Raw genomic sequence first — 20,296 nt, forward strand, 5'->3', positions numbered from 1 at the left:
GCCCACCCCATACAATTGCCTCTAATGGGTTTATAACTATTACATATTATTCTACTGTGGTAAATTTTAATACTTGGTCTATCATACTTCCCTCTGAGATAAACCGGGTGACCCCCCCCTTTGACAAGCCTGAAAGGACAAAGAAACCTTTATGAGTTTGAAAAACATCTGAATACCGTGAGTTGGGGTACGCCCACTTTTCAAAGAAACCTTTATATGTTTATTATTCTTCACTTTTTGGTGAGTGAGGTATGCTAAATTTAGCTCCTCACATATAATTTTAAGCAATAAACTCCACATCTGGTTCATGTCAATTCTACACATGTCGCACTTTTGTTCTTTATTTTGAGCACATTTGAAAGAGGAAATACTTTCAGCTTCAAGCAAATAATCCTCTGCTTCAAAAACAACACTAAAAGATACCTTTATGAGTGTTCACCAGCGTAGACAAACGTGAGTTTGGTACGCACACAATATTCTGCACATTCGTTCGAAAGAAACTCTATAATCTATACATTGTACATATTATAAAACTTATATTTGGTTTTATTTGTTTTTTTGATTATCACGAATACCTATACGGCAACGGATACAAATGGTTTGGATTCCAACATAACTGAAAAGAGACACCCTCAACAAAAAGAGGACTACACCCCACGGGTTATTCTAAGTATTATTGCGCCTAAATGTATATCAGTCTTACACCTTTTTTGTTGGTATGATTGTTTAAGTGTTGGTGACACTTTTTGTAAGTTGTAACATCAGGGCAGCATTGCGCCATATATCATTCTGTCACTTTCTTTTGTCGTGTTCAGTATTCCCTTCACCAAAGACAGAACGGTATAAGGCAGCACTCACAAATCATGTTCTCATTTAGAGAACAAAGAGTCTCTCATTTGGAGAAAGTTTTTTTGGATAATACCGAGGAAATTGAATTAATTGATGAAGATTTAGAGGGTATTATGGCTAAACTTGAAACCTTGCTTCTACGGGAAAGTAAGGTCTGGTGGGAGGTCGTAACACTTGAGAAATATCTGAGTCATAAATTGATCCCCAAAGGCCTTAAAATCAATAAAATCTCTACTTTCTCGTCAGCAAGTAGAGAATTTGTAGAACAATGGGATTCCATTATTGAGAATTGTTCGATAAAACTTATGGAACTCATTATCAATGAAAGAAAACAGGATTTGAACAAAATAGAGGGAGACATAAAAATGTATAAATCCTTAGCACAGCCATACTCAAAAAATGAAGGGTTCAAAGAACTTGAAAATTCGATAGAATATAATGTCAAAAAGACAGAAAGGGCCTTGATCCAAAGAAAAGTAAAAAAATTCAAACGAGACAAGGAAGGTGCTGTATCGCCCACAATTGAAAACCCACAACCGATAAGAAAAGAAAGGGCCCCGTACAATCTTAAATTTGATAGAAAGAAACCTTTTGGTCCCACTAACCAAGCTCCCACTAGAAATTATCATAAGGAAACTAACTATAATCAATATAATCGTAACAGAAATTATAGATCTCCATCACCCAAAAATTATGGCAGACGGAGAGATTATTCAGTGGAAAGAAATAGGAGGTACCACAGGACAAATAAGACTCCAGAATGGAGAATACCCCCTAAACCCTATAGGAGAAGGAATGAGAAAAAACATACCTCTCCAGAGAGATTCACGTTAGAGAACCGGTTTTCCCCTTTAGAAGACTATGACTTTGATACTCCGGAAAGATACGAAAAGTCACAGTCTCCTTTTTTAGAGAGAAGCCACCTATATTCCATAAACAGATGATTAAACCATATAGAGGTAAAAGAGGAGGAAAAAAGAAACCCCAAAAACGATCTAAAAACATCAAAAAAAGGAGGATAATTGAAAAAGATACACCCTCTGTTCAAGTGGAGAATCCCAGTGAGAAACTCATGGTTACAAAAATATTTAATCTAAGTTCATATACTTTATCTGTGGATGAAACAAGCCTACTTCAAAAAGGCTTGAAATATGCCCCTACCAATCACACCGATCCTTTTAATTTGTACATAGATGTCCAACGTTTTGTTCGCAAGCTCACGTTAAAGCGGTTTTTCTTTAAAGAAGAAGAAACCCAAAGAATAGAAGAAGGTAATACAAAATTTAAACCTAAATCAGTATTCTATCCGCAGCATTGCAAAGGACCCTTCCTTGAAACATTTGCCACCATGGTTTTAGAGGAAGCAAAATCTATGGAGATTAACAAAAAATACTCCAATTTATCTAGAAAAGAAAAAGAGGCCATTAAATCTTTGAAAAATAATCCTGAGATTATTATAAAGCCTGCGGACAAAGGGGGGGGGTTGTTATTCTTGACATAGTGAAGTATGAAAAGGAAGTTATGCGGCAACTTAACGATACTGCAACCTACAAGAGGCTAAGAAATGACCCTACCCCCTCCATGTTACCAAAACTCAAAACCCTAATTCAAAAGGGAATTGAAAAAGAAGTACTAACCAAAAATGAAGCTCAATTTTTAATCAATGAGAAACCATTAACCCCTATTATATATATACTTCCTAAAGTGCATAAAACACTTACAGATCCCCCAGGTCGCCCCATAATATCAGGGGTAGACTCTCTTACAGCCAACCTATCTATGCTCATTGATCACCACTTACAACCTTTAGTACTATTAAATAAATCCCATCTTAAAGACACGGGTGATTTTTTAAAAATGGTATCCCCTCTGGAATGGAAGGATGACTATATCCTGGTCACGGCTGACGTGAATTCGCTATACACCATCATTGATCACAATGATGGTGTACAAAGTGTCAAAAGGTTCCTTGAAACATCTGACAAATCTAAGGATCTTCAAAACTTCATCTTAGATGGGATTCAATTTATTTTACAAAATAATTATTTTATTTTTAATAATGAATATTTTTTGCAGAAGACAGGCACTGCTATGGGCACCAGATTCGCTCCGAGTTATGCGAACTTATTCATGGGCGCATGGGAACTCGACAACATCTGGGCAAACAATCCCCTCGGAGCGAATCTGGTGTCCTATGCACGTTATATAGACGATATTTTTTTTGTATGGAGAGGAGACCAAGATACCCTCAAGATTTTCTGTAATACACTAAATGATAACAGTTTGAATATCAAACTCACATTTGATATTCAGACGACAGAAATCAATTTTCTAGATATCACCCTTTATGTTGAGAACAGCTGTCTCAAATTCAAAAACTATGTGAAACCTACAGACTCTGGGACCTATATCCCATACACAAGTTGCCACCACGACCATTGGCTCAATTCTGTGCCGACAGGGCAATTTAAAAGACTACGAAGAAATTGTAAAGATGACCAAGTTTTTTCAGAACAGGCGGGTCAGATGAGGAATAAATTTATAGCTTGTGGATATAAGGAGGATGTAGTAGAAAAAGGAATGCAGTCGGCTGTACACCAACAGGCCACACAGAATCAAATACCATTACAAAATGATAAAAAAGGGGAAAAAACCGACAATGAATATGCATATGCTTTTAATACTACATATACCATGGAACACAAAAAGATTGAACACATTTTTAAAAAGCATTGGAACATAATCCTTAAAGACCCCATTCTAGGGAAAGTTGTTCCTAAATGCCCTAAGTATATCTATCGGAAAGCACCTAATCTACGTAACGATCTGGTGGGTGGTAATTTCTGTAATAAGACCCAGATAAAAGGGATTACATCCAAAGGTTTTTACAGATGTGGTAGCTGCCTCGCATGTAAAAATACAAAAAGTCTAGGCAGCAACAAAAGACAGGACTTTTTGATTAATGGGTACAACATTAAAGTGAAAGATTTTATATCCTGTAGTTCCAAAAATGTGATATATATGGTCAAATGCAGTTGCAATAAATATTACATTGGCAGGACATCCAGACCCCTTAAAACTCGCCTAGGGGAACATCTTAGGAACATTAAAAAGGGGCTGGAAACCCATGCCTTGGCACTGCATTTCAAAAAGGTTCATCAAAGCTCCACCAATGAAATAATTGACTTTGGAGGTCTCAGATTGGTTAAAGGCAGTTTAAGACAACCAGACTGTGCAACATCCCTGGCCAAAGCAGAAATGAACCTAATCTACAACTGCAATACATTGATGCCAAATGGGCTAAATAGTGATTTCGAGCTCAAGTGGTTCTTATAACCACTGGGCTCGATACACTTTATTGTTTTTAAACATTATCTTTGCATATGAAATTTTGTAGTATCTCTTAATTAACTATAAAGTGCTACGCCCGCATATATAGAAAGTCATAATTCTGTTAATTCTGTTAATACATTTTTTGTTTGATTTTGCTCCAGGATGAGGACGTCCGTTGCCATGGAGATAACACAAGCTTCATATCCTCCAAAGCATAGGACTTCCGCTGTTTGCGGTTCACAGCGGTACCCGTCCATTAAAACATCCGGCTGAACAGGACATTGACACGCGTCATGCGTTCCAGCTGTATTCTATCAGACGGGAGAACTTCCGGCAGCGTGCGTGTTACCACCGCAGCGCGCGCTTCCGGGTAGACGCGTCATGCGTTCCATCTGTGTCCTATCAGACGGGAGAACTTCCGGCAGCGTGCGTGTCACCACCGCAGCGCGCGCTTCCGGGTAGATGGAAAGATTTACAAACCTCATCTGCCATACATACAAGGTTTCCCTAACTGCAGGAAAAAGCGCTGACATTGCGCCATCTCCCTCAACCTCTAAACGTGGCCATATAAGTATTCTAGACTCCACATTATATATTTGTTGACGGAAGCTGACCATGTTCCCATGGCAACGGACTCCAACTCTTGTTTATTTTAAAATATATACATGGTTGTGTACGGAATTTTCATTTGGGTCCCAATGTAGGACTATTTGATGCATTCATATGATGTTATATTTATGATTTCGTTGTAAAAAGACCATTTTAAATTGTATCAATATATTTACTGACATCACTTCCTGCAAAGTACTGATTGGCTGTTCATCAGATAAATACTGGCTTCTCACTCCACTCCAGCACATCTTGAGAAAGGTCCATGACCGAAACGCGTTGATGCTACTGGAGAGGAGTGAACAGCCATCACCCCCTGGATGTATGTATTGGATTCCACTTTGTTTTTAAATTGTATTTTTTACGCCATTTGTGGCGTTTGAATCCTTTTTTTTGGACTTGTTTTAATTGTGTATTGAGCCCCTGCTGGGTCTCTTTTTGTCTTCATTGGATTAAAGTTTTTTGGTACTTTTATATAAAAAAACGTTTATTGGGATTCATCATTGGAAAACCTTAAAGAAACCGTTACAGGCTTGGTGAAGCCACTTTAAGTGGTGAGTAAGGTACGCCATTACTCTTGGCCTATCTTCTAAACTGGTGTATAATAAGAAACAACATCTACATTTGGGCATATATTCTTTCTTTATATATACCCTGGACGAGTTCCGGTGAATAAGAAAGTGTATGAAAATCCCAGGTTCTAAAAGGACAAAGAAACCTTTATGAGTGGACTACCCAGCACACAAGTGTGAGTTAGGGTACGCCCACCCCATACAATTGCCTCTAATGGGTTTATAACTATTACATATTATTCTACTGTGGTAAATTTTAATACTTGGTCTATCATACTTCCCTCTGAGATAAACCGGGTGACCCCCCCCTTTGACAAGCCTGAAAGGACAAAGAAACCTTTATGAGTTTGAAAAACATCTGAATACCGTGAGTTGGGGTACGCCCACTTTTCAAAGAAACCTTTATATGTTTATTATTCTTCACTTTTTGGTGAGTGAGGTATGCTAAATTTAGCTCCTCACATATAATTTTAAGCAATAAACTCCACATCTGGTTCATGTCAATTCTACACATGTCGCACTTTTGTTCTTTATTTTGAGCACATTTGAAAGAGGAAATACTTTCAGCTTCAAGCAAATAATCCTCTGCTTCAAAAACAACACTAAAAGATACCTTTATGAGTGTTCACCAGCGTAGACAAACGTGAGTTTGGTACGCACACAATATTCTGCACATTCGTTCGAAAGAAACTCTATAATCTATACATTGTACATATTATAAAACTTATATTTGGTTTTATTTGTTTTTTTGATTATCACGAATACCTATACGGCAACGGATACAAATGGTTTGGATTCCAACATAACTGAAAAGAGACACCCTCAACAAAAAGAGGACCATACCCATGCACAGTCTATTGATAATTGTCCGGCTTGCAAATTCGTTCTTGCCAACAGGTCTGAATCAACTTTGTTGTCCAAGATGCCTATAAAGAGGACCCGGCCATTTTCCCTCTTCTGCCTACTTCTGCGCTGGCATCCCTCTCATATCTATTTTAGCATCTACTTTAACATACCCTCCAACATGACCCATCCCATTAGGTACAAAATGCTCTGTTCCTGGACTTCCCTGCCAGTGACAGTTACAGATGTGAGCCTACAGCACAGTCCAATATTCAAAGAGGGGGGGTCACATCAACTCTCAGTGATGTTTGGGATGGCAGCTGGTGTGGCTCCCCTTTTTGAATATTGGACTGTGCTGCAGGCTCACATCTGTAACTGCCACTGGCAGGGAAGTCCAGGAACAGAGCATTTTGTACCTAATGGAATGGGTCATGTTGGAGGGTATGCTTTAACTACATAATTGATTAGTTATATGATATGTTTGTCAAGTACATATAGAAGATGAATATTGGTACAATTAAAATAGAAAACTGAATTTCTGAATCATGCTAAGCTCTATTTTAGTCCCAAACTATTTGTTCATTCAATATAATTATACAATAAAAGATGTACAATGAGATTTGCTTTTGCCTTACAGAGTAAATATATTGTTGTTGTTGTTATTTTTGAAGTCTGGGGAAAAACAAATGAACAGAATTTTAATGTAGTTTATAATTTGCATTAAAATTGTTTGATTTAATTAAAATGCTGTGGTAAAAGAAGCGTTTCAACTACACCAAACCCACTGCGCAGTGAAATAATTAGTGTTGCTCACAAACGAGACACAGACTTTGTGCCATTTAAAATGGAAAAACTGATTAAGCCTGCGTTGTTATCCTGTGCTCTTGGTAACATGTAATACTTTCTTAATGTAATAATTTATGTTTTTGCAAAACATAAATAAAATGGAATTTCCTATGAACTAGCCACAAGTCTATTTGTCCTAATCTTGTATATAGGAGCTCCTTAGAGCTGGATACCAAACAAACATGTGTGCTAGGTTTTTAATTAACATAAAATCAGTTACCTGCATACACAGTAAGCAAGAGAATAATAAGCAATTCCTAACTTGGGTGGAGATGTACGAAGCAGTGGAGCAGGGTACCAGTGCAGAAGTTGCCCATGGCAACCAATCAGCATTGAAGGAACATTTATAATTTGCATACCATAACATTATAAGGAGCAGCTGATTGGTTGCCATAGGCAACTTCTCCACTCTTATCACTGGTTAGCATACTGTATCTCCCCTATATACCGCTTTCACAGCACAATGCCAGAATCTTGATCTTGGGTCTGAGAGACCCAGCTCCACACTAAACACTTTCACACTAAACCTAGGTCGCCCATTATAGACAGGGTCAAATTGCCGGGTTGGTCAACCCAGGTTAATAGGTTTTGTGGTTTCATACCGCACCTCGACCCAGGTTGACCAGGGAGCAACCTGGCAATAACCCGGGTTATAAATGTGATGTGAAAGGGGTATAGGTGAGCAGACAATACATTGTTGTATATCCTGCTGCATATACTAACAATAAATACATTCCAAATGACTCAATTTTTACTGGTTTGTCCTATATAAAGGTCTCTAAAATGGGCAGGACTAGTGCAAAATAGGTGGCGATTGAAACATAACTAGCACCTTTAAGCATTGTAAAATAACCAGACCCATTCTGTTGTATACCATGACTAGTATAATTTTGTATCATGACCAGCATCACTTGCTATATATCATGATCAATGTTATTCTGCTACATAATGTGACACAACCAGCATCATTTGGCTATAAAACCTAACCAGCTACATTCTGCTGTATATCATGACCAGCACCACAATGATATGTGACATGACCAGCACCACACTGATATGTGACATGACCATCACCACACTGATATGTGACACAACCAGCACCACACGGATTTGTAACATGACCAGCACAACAATGATACTATGGGGTTTATTCTGCTTGGTGCGGTGGGACAGTACGCAGTACATGGCCAGCACCACACTGGTGTGTAACATGACAGTAGCGCACGCAGGGGGGGTTTCCGAGTACCCAGAAACCCCCCAGGAATATAAGGGCCACTGTCTGAAAGCTGAGGGTCACCTCTTTCCAAGAGTACAATAATTTTTTAAATCGGACCTTGGGAACCGGAGATATCTGACTTCAAAGCAGTGGTCCCCATCCAAGCCTGTTAATTGCTGTTCCCAGTCAGATATTTCAGGTTCTGTCTGACGTAGAGTTTTTCTGAGGATATATTCCAAAATCTGTGACTCTCCCCCTTTGAATGACACTATAAACTTGTCTCTACTTTTCCCAGAACCAGAGATATCTGCCTTCAAGCAGCTGGTTACTGCTCCAGCTCCACACACCTGGTATGTAGTTTTATATTCTCGTTGGCAGATTGCTCTGCCTCCTGAACTCTGATCCCCTAGTCCCCAACACCATTTGGTAGGTGGGATTCTCTAGTTTTTAATTCCATTAAAATCTAAGAAATCTATTTCCGGGAACTGGAGATATCTGCAGTCAAGCAAGTTGTTCTCCCACCAGAAAATTATGAATAATAAGCCCACTCCACTATACACCCCTCCTCTGCGTATTAAACATCCCCTACCACCCTGGAAGTTATGTATCAGGGCCCCTTCATTCAGCCCAATGCCCCTTCTCCCACCTCATCTCCCACCATCTGTGCAGTAAAGGGGTAATTAGTGGAAATTACTGATCCAGGCCCTACATGCTGATCGGTTGATATAATACCCCCTACCACCCGCGGGACATCAAAACATATACTGGGTCACCTAAGTGTCCATCTCCGTGCTTTGCTCCGCACCTCTGGAAACACCCTTCTGAAAATCCTGCGTTTGCCCCTGCATGACCAGCACCATACGGCTATGTATCAGGAGTAGCCCCTTTCTATTGTGAAGATATACAACCAATTCTTTAAAATGCAACATTAATCATAGCCACAATCATAATTTCCCTTAAAAAAAACATAATAAATGTTTGAACCGCATAATATATAACTTCCCCACCTATACTGTATGATTTCTAAAAGTCATATTTTTCTCATTAACTGTATATTACATCTTTCAGATAACACACAATTACAATACAAGAAGAGCATTAACAAGAGAAGAAAAGTGTCTGAAGTATCCATAAATAAATCATTTGTGGCTCCAGAACATTAACAAGCAATTGATGAAAGGACCTGTATCATTCACAGACAAGTGTATCATTCATGGATTCAATAGGCAAGGTTTGTTAATTTCCCTAGGAATTATATATGCAGATATCAACACTCAACTGCATCCATACTAATGAGGTCATTAGGCATTCTACAGATAATCCCATGCTGGTTCGGCAGCTTCTCGCACATTGAATACTGGCAATTAGTGTATATAGCGACATTTCACACAATGATGTCATCACCCACTCCATACTCTAGGAACTAAGAGATATAGTAACTGTACCAACTCAATCAAATAAAAACCAAATAATCTATCTTGAAGTCTGTCTTATTCTTATACAAAATGTATAAATGCATACAAGAGATGTATCAAACATTATACATTTCTGTAGCAATAATATAAGACCTCATTTTTGAAGAACACTGGATGTGCATTAGAAATTGCTTTGATTTTGCACCAATGCACCTAGGTGGTTGTGCTTCATACTTCAAAGTATAACTTTCCTTGCTTAGAGACACGTGTGCTAGAAGTGCGCATAGGTTTCAAAAGAGGTGGAGAACTGGGAAAAGGCATTCGGTGCAAAAGTGTCACATCAAAACACAAACTCCAACTCCTTTTAATTAAACTTTACAGTTTAAAAAGTTTGGGAACCCCTGCACTAGGGCATGGTGGGAGAATAAAATAGTGTGCCGAGCGTAGTGAGCCATGTGACGGGACGCAGTGCTACGTTTCAGTGTCCATGTCGACTGTGTCAACATTCAGGACAAAAAATTTGAAAAACCCCATGTCGACCTTTTGACAGAAGACCCAGGTCGACCTAAGCTTGTGTCGACCTAACTTATGTCGACCTTCAGTCATGACGACCTCCCTGCACGTTGACCTTCAGTCATGGCGACCTAATGCTTGTCGACCTAGTTTCTGTCTACCCAATGATCCATACCCATCAATATATACTTCTGATTTCACCTGGTGTAAAACTGTAACTGGTGTTAATCAAGCTGCATTGTATGGGTGCTGGACGGGGTCCCAACAGTCGGGATCCCGACAGGCATTCACCCGACGTCGGGATCCCGACTGTGAAAACACTGACAGCTGGGTTCACGACGGCCACCGGCTATTTTCCCTCATGGGGGTCCACGACCCCCATAGAGGGAGAATAGAATAGGTGGCTCGCGTAGCGAGCCCGCAAGGTGCTTAGTTGCACTCACCATGCTGTCTGGGTCCGGCCAGTCGGGATCCCGACATCGGACCCCTATTCCACACCCGCATTGTATGGTGCCCCCAACTCTACTGTACATCAGCCCTTGAGTTCTCTGTAGTTATTACCAGCTTTCTTATTTTATGCCAATGTTTAAATTTTCAATTGATAGAAAACCCGTTTTGGAAAAGTAATCAATAGCTGATTTATTTGATTTGACATGTTTATGAACCAATGAATTGTGAGAATTATTAATTTTCCACTTGATCCAAATGAATTACGTTTCACAAATCAATTCTAATACTGTAGTTGAACAGAAGCAGACAATGCTTAACCCTTTGAGTGCCAAGTGAATTTGTCAAAATAGGCGTGAAAATTGGCTAGCAAACATTTTTATTCATCATAATGACCTGTAATGTTTACTTTATAAAGGAAATGTCATCTTTTTTTTTACACAACAATTTTTATTTGAATTTATATAACAAATGTGAGCGACACCGACATTTTTAGCGGATATTTTGAACATCTCTCGCAGAGATGTTGGCACGCAAAGGGTTAACCAGATTGCCAACAGCTTTTTACGCTCATTCTGCCCTATGCTCAGTCAACTGAATGAATATTTATTTTTATGAAAAAATAAATCAGATGATGTTTAGAGCAATCCATAAAAGCAATAGTTTCACCTTGAATGAGTATCCATACCTTTAACTGTTCATCTACAACTCTAGTAACTTCACCCGCCATAGCTTCCAATGTCTCTTGAATTGGGGTTGGCAAATTATTGGCTCCAGCCCATGATGCACCTCCAAGATGATACAAATTTGGCAAAAGCTGCAACAAGAAATAGAGAAACGTGGGAAAAACTTACAGAAAAGTGGTTTCTATAAAAAAGTTAATAGAATATGGACCATGAGCAACACAATGCCATCACTAGCAGCACTTACAGTTTTTGAATTTTTAGCATCCCGCATAAGTCTCTCTGCAGACTTCACATCGTCTAGGATGAAATCAACGCCACAATTTCTCAATGAGTTTAAATGATCTTGAACTTTGACACAAATTCGGTCAATCATCTGTAAAGCACAAAGGAACAGAGTTGTGGACACTACCATACAGTACAATGATATAAAAATAAAAAAAAAAACATTCAAAGAAAATAAAACAACTAATGTGACAAAAGCAAATGTTTGGGCACCCCGTCAGTCAGTACTTGGCAATTACTCCTTAAACCTTCAAAACATTTCTATTAGATGTCTGAGGGCCAGATGCACTAAGCTTCAAAAAGTAATAAAATGGATAGTGATGAACAACCAGCCAATCAGCTCATACCTGACATTTTTCAAACACAGTCTGTGACATGGCAGGTTGGAGCTGATTGGCTGACTGTTTTTCACTCTCCATTTTATTACTTTTGATAATTAGCGTATCTGGCCGTGTGTCTGTTTAATTAACTTCAAAATATTCTTTAGTATTCTTGAAAAACCTACATGTACAGAGGCACAAAGAACTTCCAGTCCCAAGAGTATTAATGCCACATGAAAACATCAATCAATCTTTATTTTATCATGGTATAAATTCTTCACTAATGGTCTGTGGTGGATTTGTGCCTAGGGGCGGTCTGACACCCTAATTTCTTTTGATAATTGTGGCAAATTAGCTTCTATTTGTTGATTCTATTCTTCCTTGGACGTGGACAATATTTCCTGTGCTGCTGGCTTCTTTCCTTCAATTGATTCAATGATTTCCCTCCACGTATTTTCGTGGCTGGAGACAAACAGAACAGTTTATCTTGAGCTGACAGCTCTATGGGGAAGATTTATTAAGCCTGGTGAAGTGATAAAGGGTCCTGTGATAACGCACCAGCCAATCAGCTCATAACTATCATTATTCAAACCCAGTCTGTAACTTGACAGTTAGGAGTTGATTGGCTGGTGCATTATCACACGATTCTATCACCAATCGGCGTCTCACGCCAGCCCACAGAATAGGGTGCACGTGCACAAGCCGCATTCTACCGGATGCCCTGCAGCCGTCATCAGCTCCCTGCCCATCTCCCCACTCTGCCCCTGCTCTGCTCCCGTTCCCTCCCTGTCTCCATGAAGCAGAGAAGCACCCGGTCCCCACCGCCTTGCTGACGCGCAAGCGAGTAAACCGCTAACGCATCCAACATCCACCCACCCACCGGCATCTCTATCTGTAGATAACTCTTCCATGGCGGCACCGTTGTACAAGGAGCTCCCACAATCCAAAAATATACTGGTAGGTTATTTGGCTCCTAACAAAATTAACCCTAGAATGTCTGTGTGCCTGTGTACATGTGGTAGGGAATATAGAGTGTAAGCTCCACTGGGGCAGGGACTGATGTGAGTGTTCAAATATTCTCTCTATAAAGCGCTGCGGAATATGTGTGCGCTATATAAGAAACTGGTAATAAATAAATAAGGAGCTGTGCCAGCGAAATATTCTCCATATTCTTTGAGCAGTTTTATTGAGAATGTCTTCTGGATCTTACGGTACTTCCCTTGACTTCACCAGTTCTCGCTAACAACTTAATGATATCTCAAACAGAGGAAAGTCCAAGCTGGAATAATTTTCACCTGGCATATACCGGTAAATCAGCTGGAAGAGATTTTTCTACAAGCAACATTCACTGTTCCCTTATATATATGTTAAGTTCAGCCAATAAATAGGAACTGTACAGAAATACTGCATGTCATGTTTACGTGTGAACCCTGCAGGGGCTGTAGTGAAACATGCAATCTGACCAGGGGAGCTGAAACTTTTGCATTTTGGGACATTTTTTTCCCATTTGCAAGCTTACTACAAGAAGATTACATGCTCCAATTGCTTAAAATCTTCATTGAGAATATACAATGTAAGAGAGGTCACCTGCTGTGTGGTGCTGGTTACAATGCTCTGCTGCAGTCTGTAGGCCTGCTCTTGTAGGTACTTTCTTGTTTCATGGTTTCTCAGCAAATAGTTTTCAATCTAAGAAATAGAAGTGACATTAAAATAACCTATTATTACCACAGCAGACACAAAATATACACGGACAAGAAACACATCATTGTGCTCTTTGGATTTGAACTTCATTAGGAGGGACTTCATTGTTTATGTGAGAAATAAAAGGGTTTCTAGTCTAGTGGGCAACACCGAAGCTAATGACTCATACCTCCCAACAGTCCCGATATTAGCGGGACAGTCCCGATTATCAGGGCCTGTCCCGCTGTCCTTCCCGCGTCCGGCAGTGTCCCGCGGAGAGGGGGGGCTGTTGGGAGTCCCTCGTCGGCTGCTAAGCAGCGGGGAATAAACACTGTGCGTATGCGCACAGCGTCTATTCCCGCAGCCAGGGGGTTGGGGGCATGGCTAGAGGCTCACAGAGCCTCTGGGTCATGCCCCCATAGCGGCAAAATGGGGGCGTCGCCCCGAAATTAGGCCCCAAAATCAGTATTGTCCCGCCTCCTGGTCTGGCAAAGTTGGGAGGTATGATGATTTCTAATTGATTTCTTCATTAATAGATGATTCCTAGATCTAATAAAAAGCACTGGCAAATAATATTTCATTCAATAATAAAATGTGCAATAATTTCTACCATTAAAACTATTGGATAGTTTATGAAATATATAGGTTCCATTTAATAATTGTTTAACGAAAAACAAACAAAAAGGCGCCAACATTTGTTATTTGTTCACACATTTACGTATGCAATATTTATAAATCAAAATACAAAAGCAGAATAATACCAGAGATATAAACTTCTTACCTGCAGTTACACTAAATAAGGTCACCTACAGTATACCTCCCAACTGTCCCGCTTTTCGCGGGAAAATCCTGTTTGTTTAGGACATTTCCACATCCCGCCTGGGGCCGGCAGTGGGGGGGGGGGGGGGGGGGAGCAGTTGGGAGTCCCCCCCTATTAGAGTGTCTATTCCAGAAGCCTGAGGAACTGGGGACATAGCCAGCAGCTCCCACAGCCGCTAGCCATGGCCCCACAGCTGCGAAAACAAAACAGGGCGTGGCCTCACAATAGGCCACACCCCTCTTCCTTCCTGTACACGTCCCTCTTCCCTCCTGTTCAATGTTGGGAGGTATGCCTACAGGCATTAATATATATTCATTTTACACACACACACACACACACACACACACACATATATCTATGACTGTGCAATGGCTCAAAGTACTGATGTCATGGAGTCAATTTCCACCATGACCCAAATGGTGTGACGTTTGTATATACTCTCCAATGCTTGCATGGGTTTCCACTGGGTACTCAAGTTTCCTCCCACAATCTCCATTACAGAGTAAAGAAAAATTAAAACCTGATTTTTTATAAAAGTAATCATTCTATGCCAAAACATCTATATATAAAGACTAACTACTGCTCCCCTCTATGAGGTGAAGTACCGTCACTGACCACTAGAGGCCACTTGATGTACCAAATTACTCCGTTATGTGCTAAAAGATGTCAGAAAAGAAAGTGAAAGCAATTTTTGAAGGGGGAGGGACTGATCGGTTTCAAACTTGCTGTACATTGAGATGGAGCTGTGAAGACAGAAATTGGAGGTAGGAGCAGATACTGGGACTGGGGGTGGTGTGCAGAGTTTGTGGGATAAAAACTATCACAGCTCAAAATTAAACTAAAAACTGCCACAGCTCAAAGTGAAAGTACATTGCAGAATCTGTCATTTTGATGGGCCTTTAACTAGTATTTTATAATAATTGATGCCCTTTACTGTGCCATAATATAAATCTGACATGGGTAACCCTACCTTTTGAAGGGCTTCTTCAGTTTTCTCTGGGTTAGTCTTCAGTGCTTGTGAAGCATCATTCATAGGTATAGGCATAAATCTCAGAGTATAATTCCTAAAACACAAAAAACATAAACCCATAGATTTAATAGGGTGGACAAGACAAACTCCCCTAAACATTTAGCGTAAATTTGGAGAATAGGTGAGATCAGCATCACTTAGCTCAGAAACAATTGGACAGACTGCTGGCTGGGTGATCTGACTGCAGCAGCAAACATAAAACCTGCTCACTCCATTGTCCAGTCGATAAAGAATGTCATTAACAAAGTAATGCTGTGTGCACACGGTACATTCGATTTTGTCTATATAGTCAAAATTGAATTGAGATTGCATAGACATCGAATAGAGACAGAACATGTTTTTAAGCTTTCTATCCCGATTCGATGCCCATTCAATGCCGATGTGCGCTCCCGTTCAGCTGAAATCGAAAAAAGCCAAATAGACAGTGCAGCAAAGACTATATAGTGCAGATTGAATATAGATAGTATGAAGTGTGTGTAGATAGCACAAGTTAGCAAAGAATGCGGTACTTGTGTACTAGCACGGCGCCCACGATAATTAGTCGCCCGATTTTTGATCGCATCGCATGCCATACACCCGATTGCATGCGATGCGATTTTGCCCCATATTCGATGTTAAATTGTATAAGCACCCTAATGGGTGCTTTTAAGCACCCTAATGGGTGCTTACAATGTTAAATGCACCCCCAAGCCACCCCCCAAGTATAAACGTGAACCCGAAGCGTGGCGAGCGCAGCGAGCCCGCGAGGGGCGGCGGTACGCGTCCTACGGCCTTTTCATACCCCCACTATCCACGTCGGCGTGGAGTTGATTATATAAAGTGTGGCGAGCCCGAAGCGTGGCGAGCGCACGCGTATACCTGTGAAGTTCTGCACGTCCGCATACGGCCCCAGGGCCTGAGGTTCCCCACCCCTGCCTTAGATGCAGCTGAGTATATACCTCCTTTCGTGGGTCCTTAGGGAAAAGAGCTGACATGTCTACACTCTGGTTAGGGTCTCTGCCAACTGCTGGCATCAATCTCTTCGGTACTTGTGTAGTTTCACGGCGCCACCGCGCGCACAGTCTGTCTCAGAAACTTGGCAGCTTGCCAGAAGCTCTGTTTAACTGTGCGCGTGCCGCTCTAGCTGTAAGCTACGTATTGTCAGCTACGTTATCACCGTAGCGCTGGGCAGCAGCGCGCTGCCCTGGCGCTGACAGGTCACTGTGGTACTTGTAGTTCCACAGTGAAATAGGCAGCCCTGCGCACCGCTGACAATGGGGGCATGTAAAAGTGGACACCCCAGGCACACCGCTGATGTGGCGGGGCTGCTAAACTACACACCCCGGCACACCGCTATCAAAGGGGAGGTCCCCCATGTAGACGCTAAATTTAGACGCTAAAGCATCTGAAACCCGGACTATCTGCAAGCCGCTAAGAAGGGGGAGTCTGGATTTAAACGATAAAGCGTCTGAAACCCGACTACCTGCTAGCCGCTAAGAAGTGGTGGTGTCCCCCATGTAGACGCTAAAATTTAGACGCTTTAGCGTCTGAAACCCGGACTATCTGCAAGCCGCTAAGAAGTGGGGTAGCTGGATTTAGACGCTAAAGCGTCTGAAACCCGGCTACCTGCTAGCCGCTAAGAAACCGGGGTTTCTGGATTTAGACGCTTAAGCGGCTGAATCTAGGCTCCCTGCAAGCCGCTAAGGTGGTGGGGCATCTAAATTTAGACACTAAAGCGTCTGAATTTAGTTGGGTCTAGGGGTACATCTAAATTTAGACGCTAAAGCATCTAAATTTAGTTGGGTCTAGGGGTACACTATTAAAACCTGTCCACAATGACACTAGTCGACACAACAGCTGTCAACCTTGTAAGTTCCACTATCCACGCCAACCCGAAGCGTGGCGAGCGCAGCGACCCCCGCAAGGGGCGGCGGTACGCGTCCTATGACCTTTTCATACCCCCACTATCCACGTCAGCGCGGAGTGGATTTTATAAAGTGTGGCGTGCGCAGCGAGCCACCAAGCCCGAAGCGTGGCGAGCGCAGCGAGCCCCACGAGGGGACGCGTATACCTGTGAAGCCCGCGAGGGGACGCATATACCTGTGAAGGTATGCGCGTCCCCTCGCCACGCTTCGGGCTTGGTGGCTTGCTGCGCTCGCCACACTTTATAAAATCAACTCCACGCCGACGTGGATAGTGGGGGTATGAAAAGGTCGTAGGACGCGTACCGCTGCGCTCGCCACGCTTCGGGTTGGCGTGGATAGTGGTGCTGTTTCAGGAACACATTCACACCTGCACACTCATACACCTGAGACAGTAATGACGACATTTTTGGTAACTGTTAACTGGTTTTTAGTTAAATGTAACTGTGAAAACTAAAAGCGTCTAAAAGCACCTAAAATGTTAGCGTCTACATTGGGGACACCCCCTTTGATAGCGGTGTGCCGGGGTGTGTAGTTTAGAAGCCCCGTTTGTGTCCTGTTTATACGCTACATTTCATTACATTATAGCTAGAGTGCCACGCGCAGCGCTACGTTACATTAGATTACATTATAGCTAGAGTGGCACGCAAGCTTCTGGCAAGCTGCCAAGTTTCTGAGACAGACTGTGCGCGCGGCGGCGCCGTGAAACTACACAAGTACCATCTCTTCTTCCCATGTGCAAGACTTATCTCAAGCTTTCGAGTTTCTTACACCAACCTTACACCATGGCCCACCAAAGTTCCATCAGGGCACACAAACTATCCCAGACTTGGCACTCATGGAATTAAGCTGTAGAAATGTGAAGCAGGTTCTTAAAGAATTGGGATGTTTTTCTCTGGCAATTTGTCCAATGGATCCAGGCATCAATCTTCAATCAATCAAGCATACCTAAATTGATAATATTCCTTGAACTGTTGCTTGTTACATTTGTGCCCGGAAATAGGAATGGTCAGAAGATTGCAGAAAATAACTGTTCTAATAATGGAGGACGCACTATAATCAACTGCCAATTTTTTTTCACTCCACAAGTTTCTTATTGCTAAATTCAGAAACAAATATTAAATTAAATAAACTGTGTTTATATGTCATCCTAAGGTTCACTGATGTGGTGCGGGGCAGGCTTCACTTTTGTTTGTCCACCTGTTTTATGACTGAAAAGCCATCGGTTTTGCCGATTACATAGACCATAAATAATTGATTTAGTCCTGGACCAACAACCCGAGGCACCACTGCAAGTGCCCTGAGGCACCCCGTTTGGAAAAACTTCTTTACACTGTTTTATGCAACATCAAAAGCTTGATTCTGGTACCATAATCTAGTCACAAAAAGTTATCAACCCACAGAACAGACGATTATTTCATTCTAACTCCTGCTTCAAAAAGTTATTTTCTTTTTTTGACATTTTATTATATTGCAATACTGAGAAAAACCTGTAGTCATGCATCTCATATATCACAAATCAGGACAAACCTCTGCTTTTACCACTATTATTAAAATGTATTGTTTTTCCTAATGCATATCTTTTAGATATGGCATTCTGTTCAGCCTTCACCTTTATACCAACTGTATATTGATGGGAAATATGTAGCTAGCACTATGACAAATAGTGTTCTGATGCACAGGGCACAAATATGCGTGTTATGCCCCTTTCAGACTGCACTTTTTACCCGGTATTTTGACTTTTTTTAATGTTTCAAAACTGTAATTTATGCAGTCTGAAAGGTGCAGAGTGAATTTACTGGTTCTATTGAACTGGTATTTCTAAACGGTAATAAAGCAGGGTCCTACCCGTTTCAGACCCGTTTTTTTTATCCACTGTTTTCTATGGGTTAAAACGGGTTCAGTGTTGTGAAGGGACAAAAACTGCACTGAAATACCGTTTAAAGATATGTGGTGTGAAAGGGGTTTTAGCTGGCAGACCCGTTTTTAGAAACGTTTTAAAATACTGTACCTGGTCAAAGCCAGTTTTGCGGTCTGAAAGCAGCATAAATGAGTCTTTGGTAATCTTTGTGCCATATTAAAAAGTATATATAGATATAAGTTTAATTCGTTTTAAAACAGAAGAAAAATCGAAATTCCAAAATGTATTTTTTAACTAGATACATTATTTTGTATAACGAGTGTTAACATACAATACCATGGACAAAGATGTGCAGATCATGTCGCCAGAGATTACTGCTGCCATCTGAAGCGCTATTATTACACATTGGGATATTGATCTCTGAAATAGCTTTCCCCATGTGTCTAAATAGCAATCAGGAGTCCTGGAAAACCTCGCGGCTCAATGAGGTTCTAAGCTGTAGCTGTTGCTTAGCGATATAGGATTTAGGTTATTGGTATCCAAGTATTTGACAGGCATTAACATAAATTCAGCCTTTTTGTTGGTCGCCTAAATAATATGCACTTAAGCTTGTAAAGCAATTAAATATGTTATAATGGCATTATGCAAATAATACAAACCGCATCAATTGTCTGTAAATGTTACAACTGTTAAAAAGTAGAGCCAGTACTGGACATTAACATAGATCTAATGTTGTATATTACAGAGCTGAAATCTATGCATTGATTGAGTGGAGTGTATAGTTTTAAATAAATATGTCCGTTGTGTTCTCTTTCATTCTCTGCAGCAGATTGCCATGTTAACATTGGAGGGCTGGGTATGGGGCTGCGGCAGGATGGGGGTACCACATCTTCTGATTCTTCATTGCTGCACGCAGTGGAGACTTGCCTTCATAGCATGTAGCAGTGAGTGCAGCACCTAGCAGGCTCACTGCACTCGCCACACTGCGGGCTCGCCACAGGTTCCAATCTCCCTCTATGAGGGTCGTGGACCCCCACAAAGGATACCAGAGTGAGAGGAAGGAGAGGAGTGCG

At 41.1% G+C, this 20,296-nt stretch overlaps 1 protein-coding gene across 5 annotated transcripts in view; it reads right to left on the bottom strand.

Annotated features, from left to right (window-relative positions):
- CARMIL1 (capping protein regulator and myosin 1 linker 1) overlaps positions 1 to 20,296 on the bottom strand; it is a 458,885-nt gene that overhangs the window by 82,151 nt on the left and 356,438 nt on the right. For all 5 annotated transcript variants that reach the window (XM_083187811.1, XM_083187810.1, XM_083187809.1 and 2 more), the window contains 4 exons: positions 15,402 to 15,495; positions 13,519 to 13,617; positions 11,574 to 11,702; positions 11,332 to 11,460 (listed from right to left, as the gene is read on the bottom strand). In XM_083187811.1, the coding sequence (XP_083043937.1) occupies positions 11,332 to 11,460; positions 11,574 to 11,702; positions 13,519 to 13,617; positions 15,402 to 15,495 (451 nt within the window). The remainder of the gene's footprint in view (positions 1 to 11,331; positions 11,461 to 11,573; positions 11,703 to 13,518; positions 13,618 to 15,401; positions 15,496 to 20,296) is intronic.

This window comes from Crinia signifera, chromosome 5 (assembly GCF_055691185.1).
Source record: "Crinia signifera chromosome 5, ASM5569118v1, whole genome shotgun sequence".
Taxonomy (NCBI): Eukaryota; Metazoa; Chordata; class Amphibia; order Anura; family Myobatrachidae; genus Crinia; species Crinia signifera.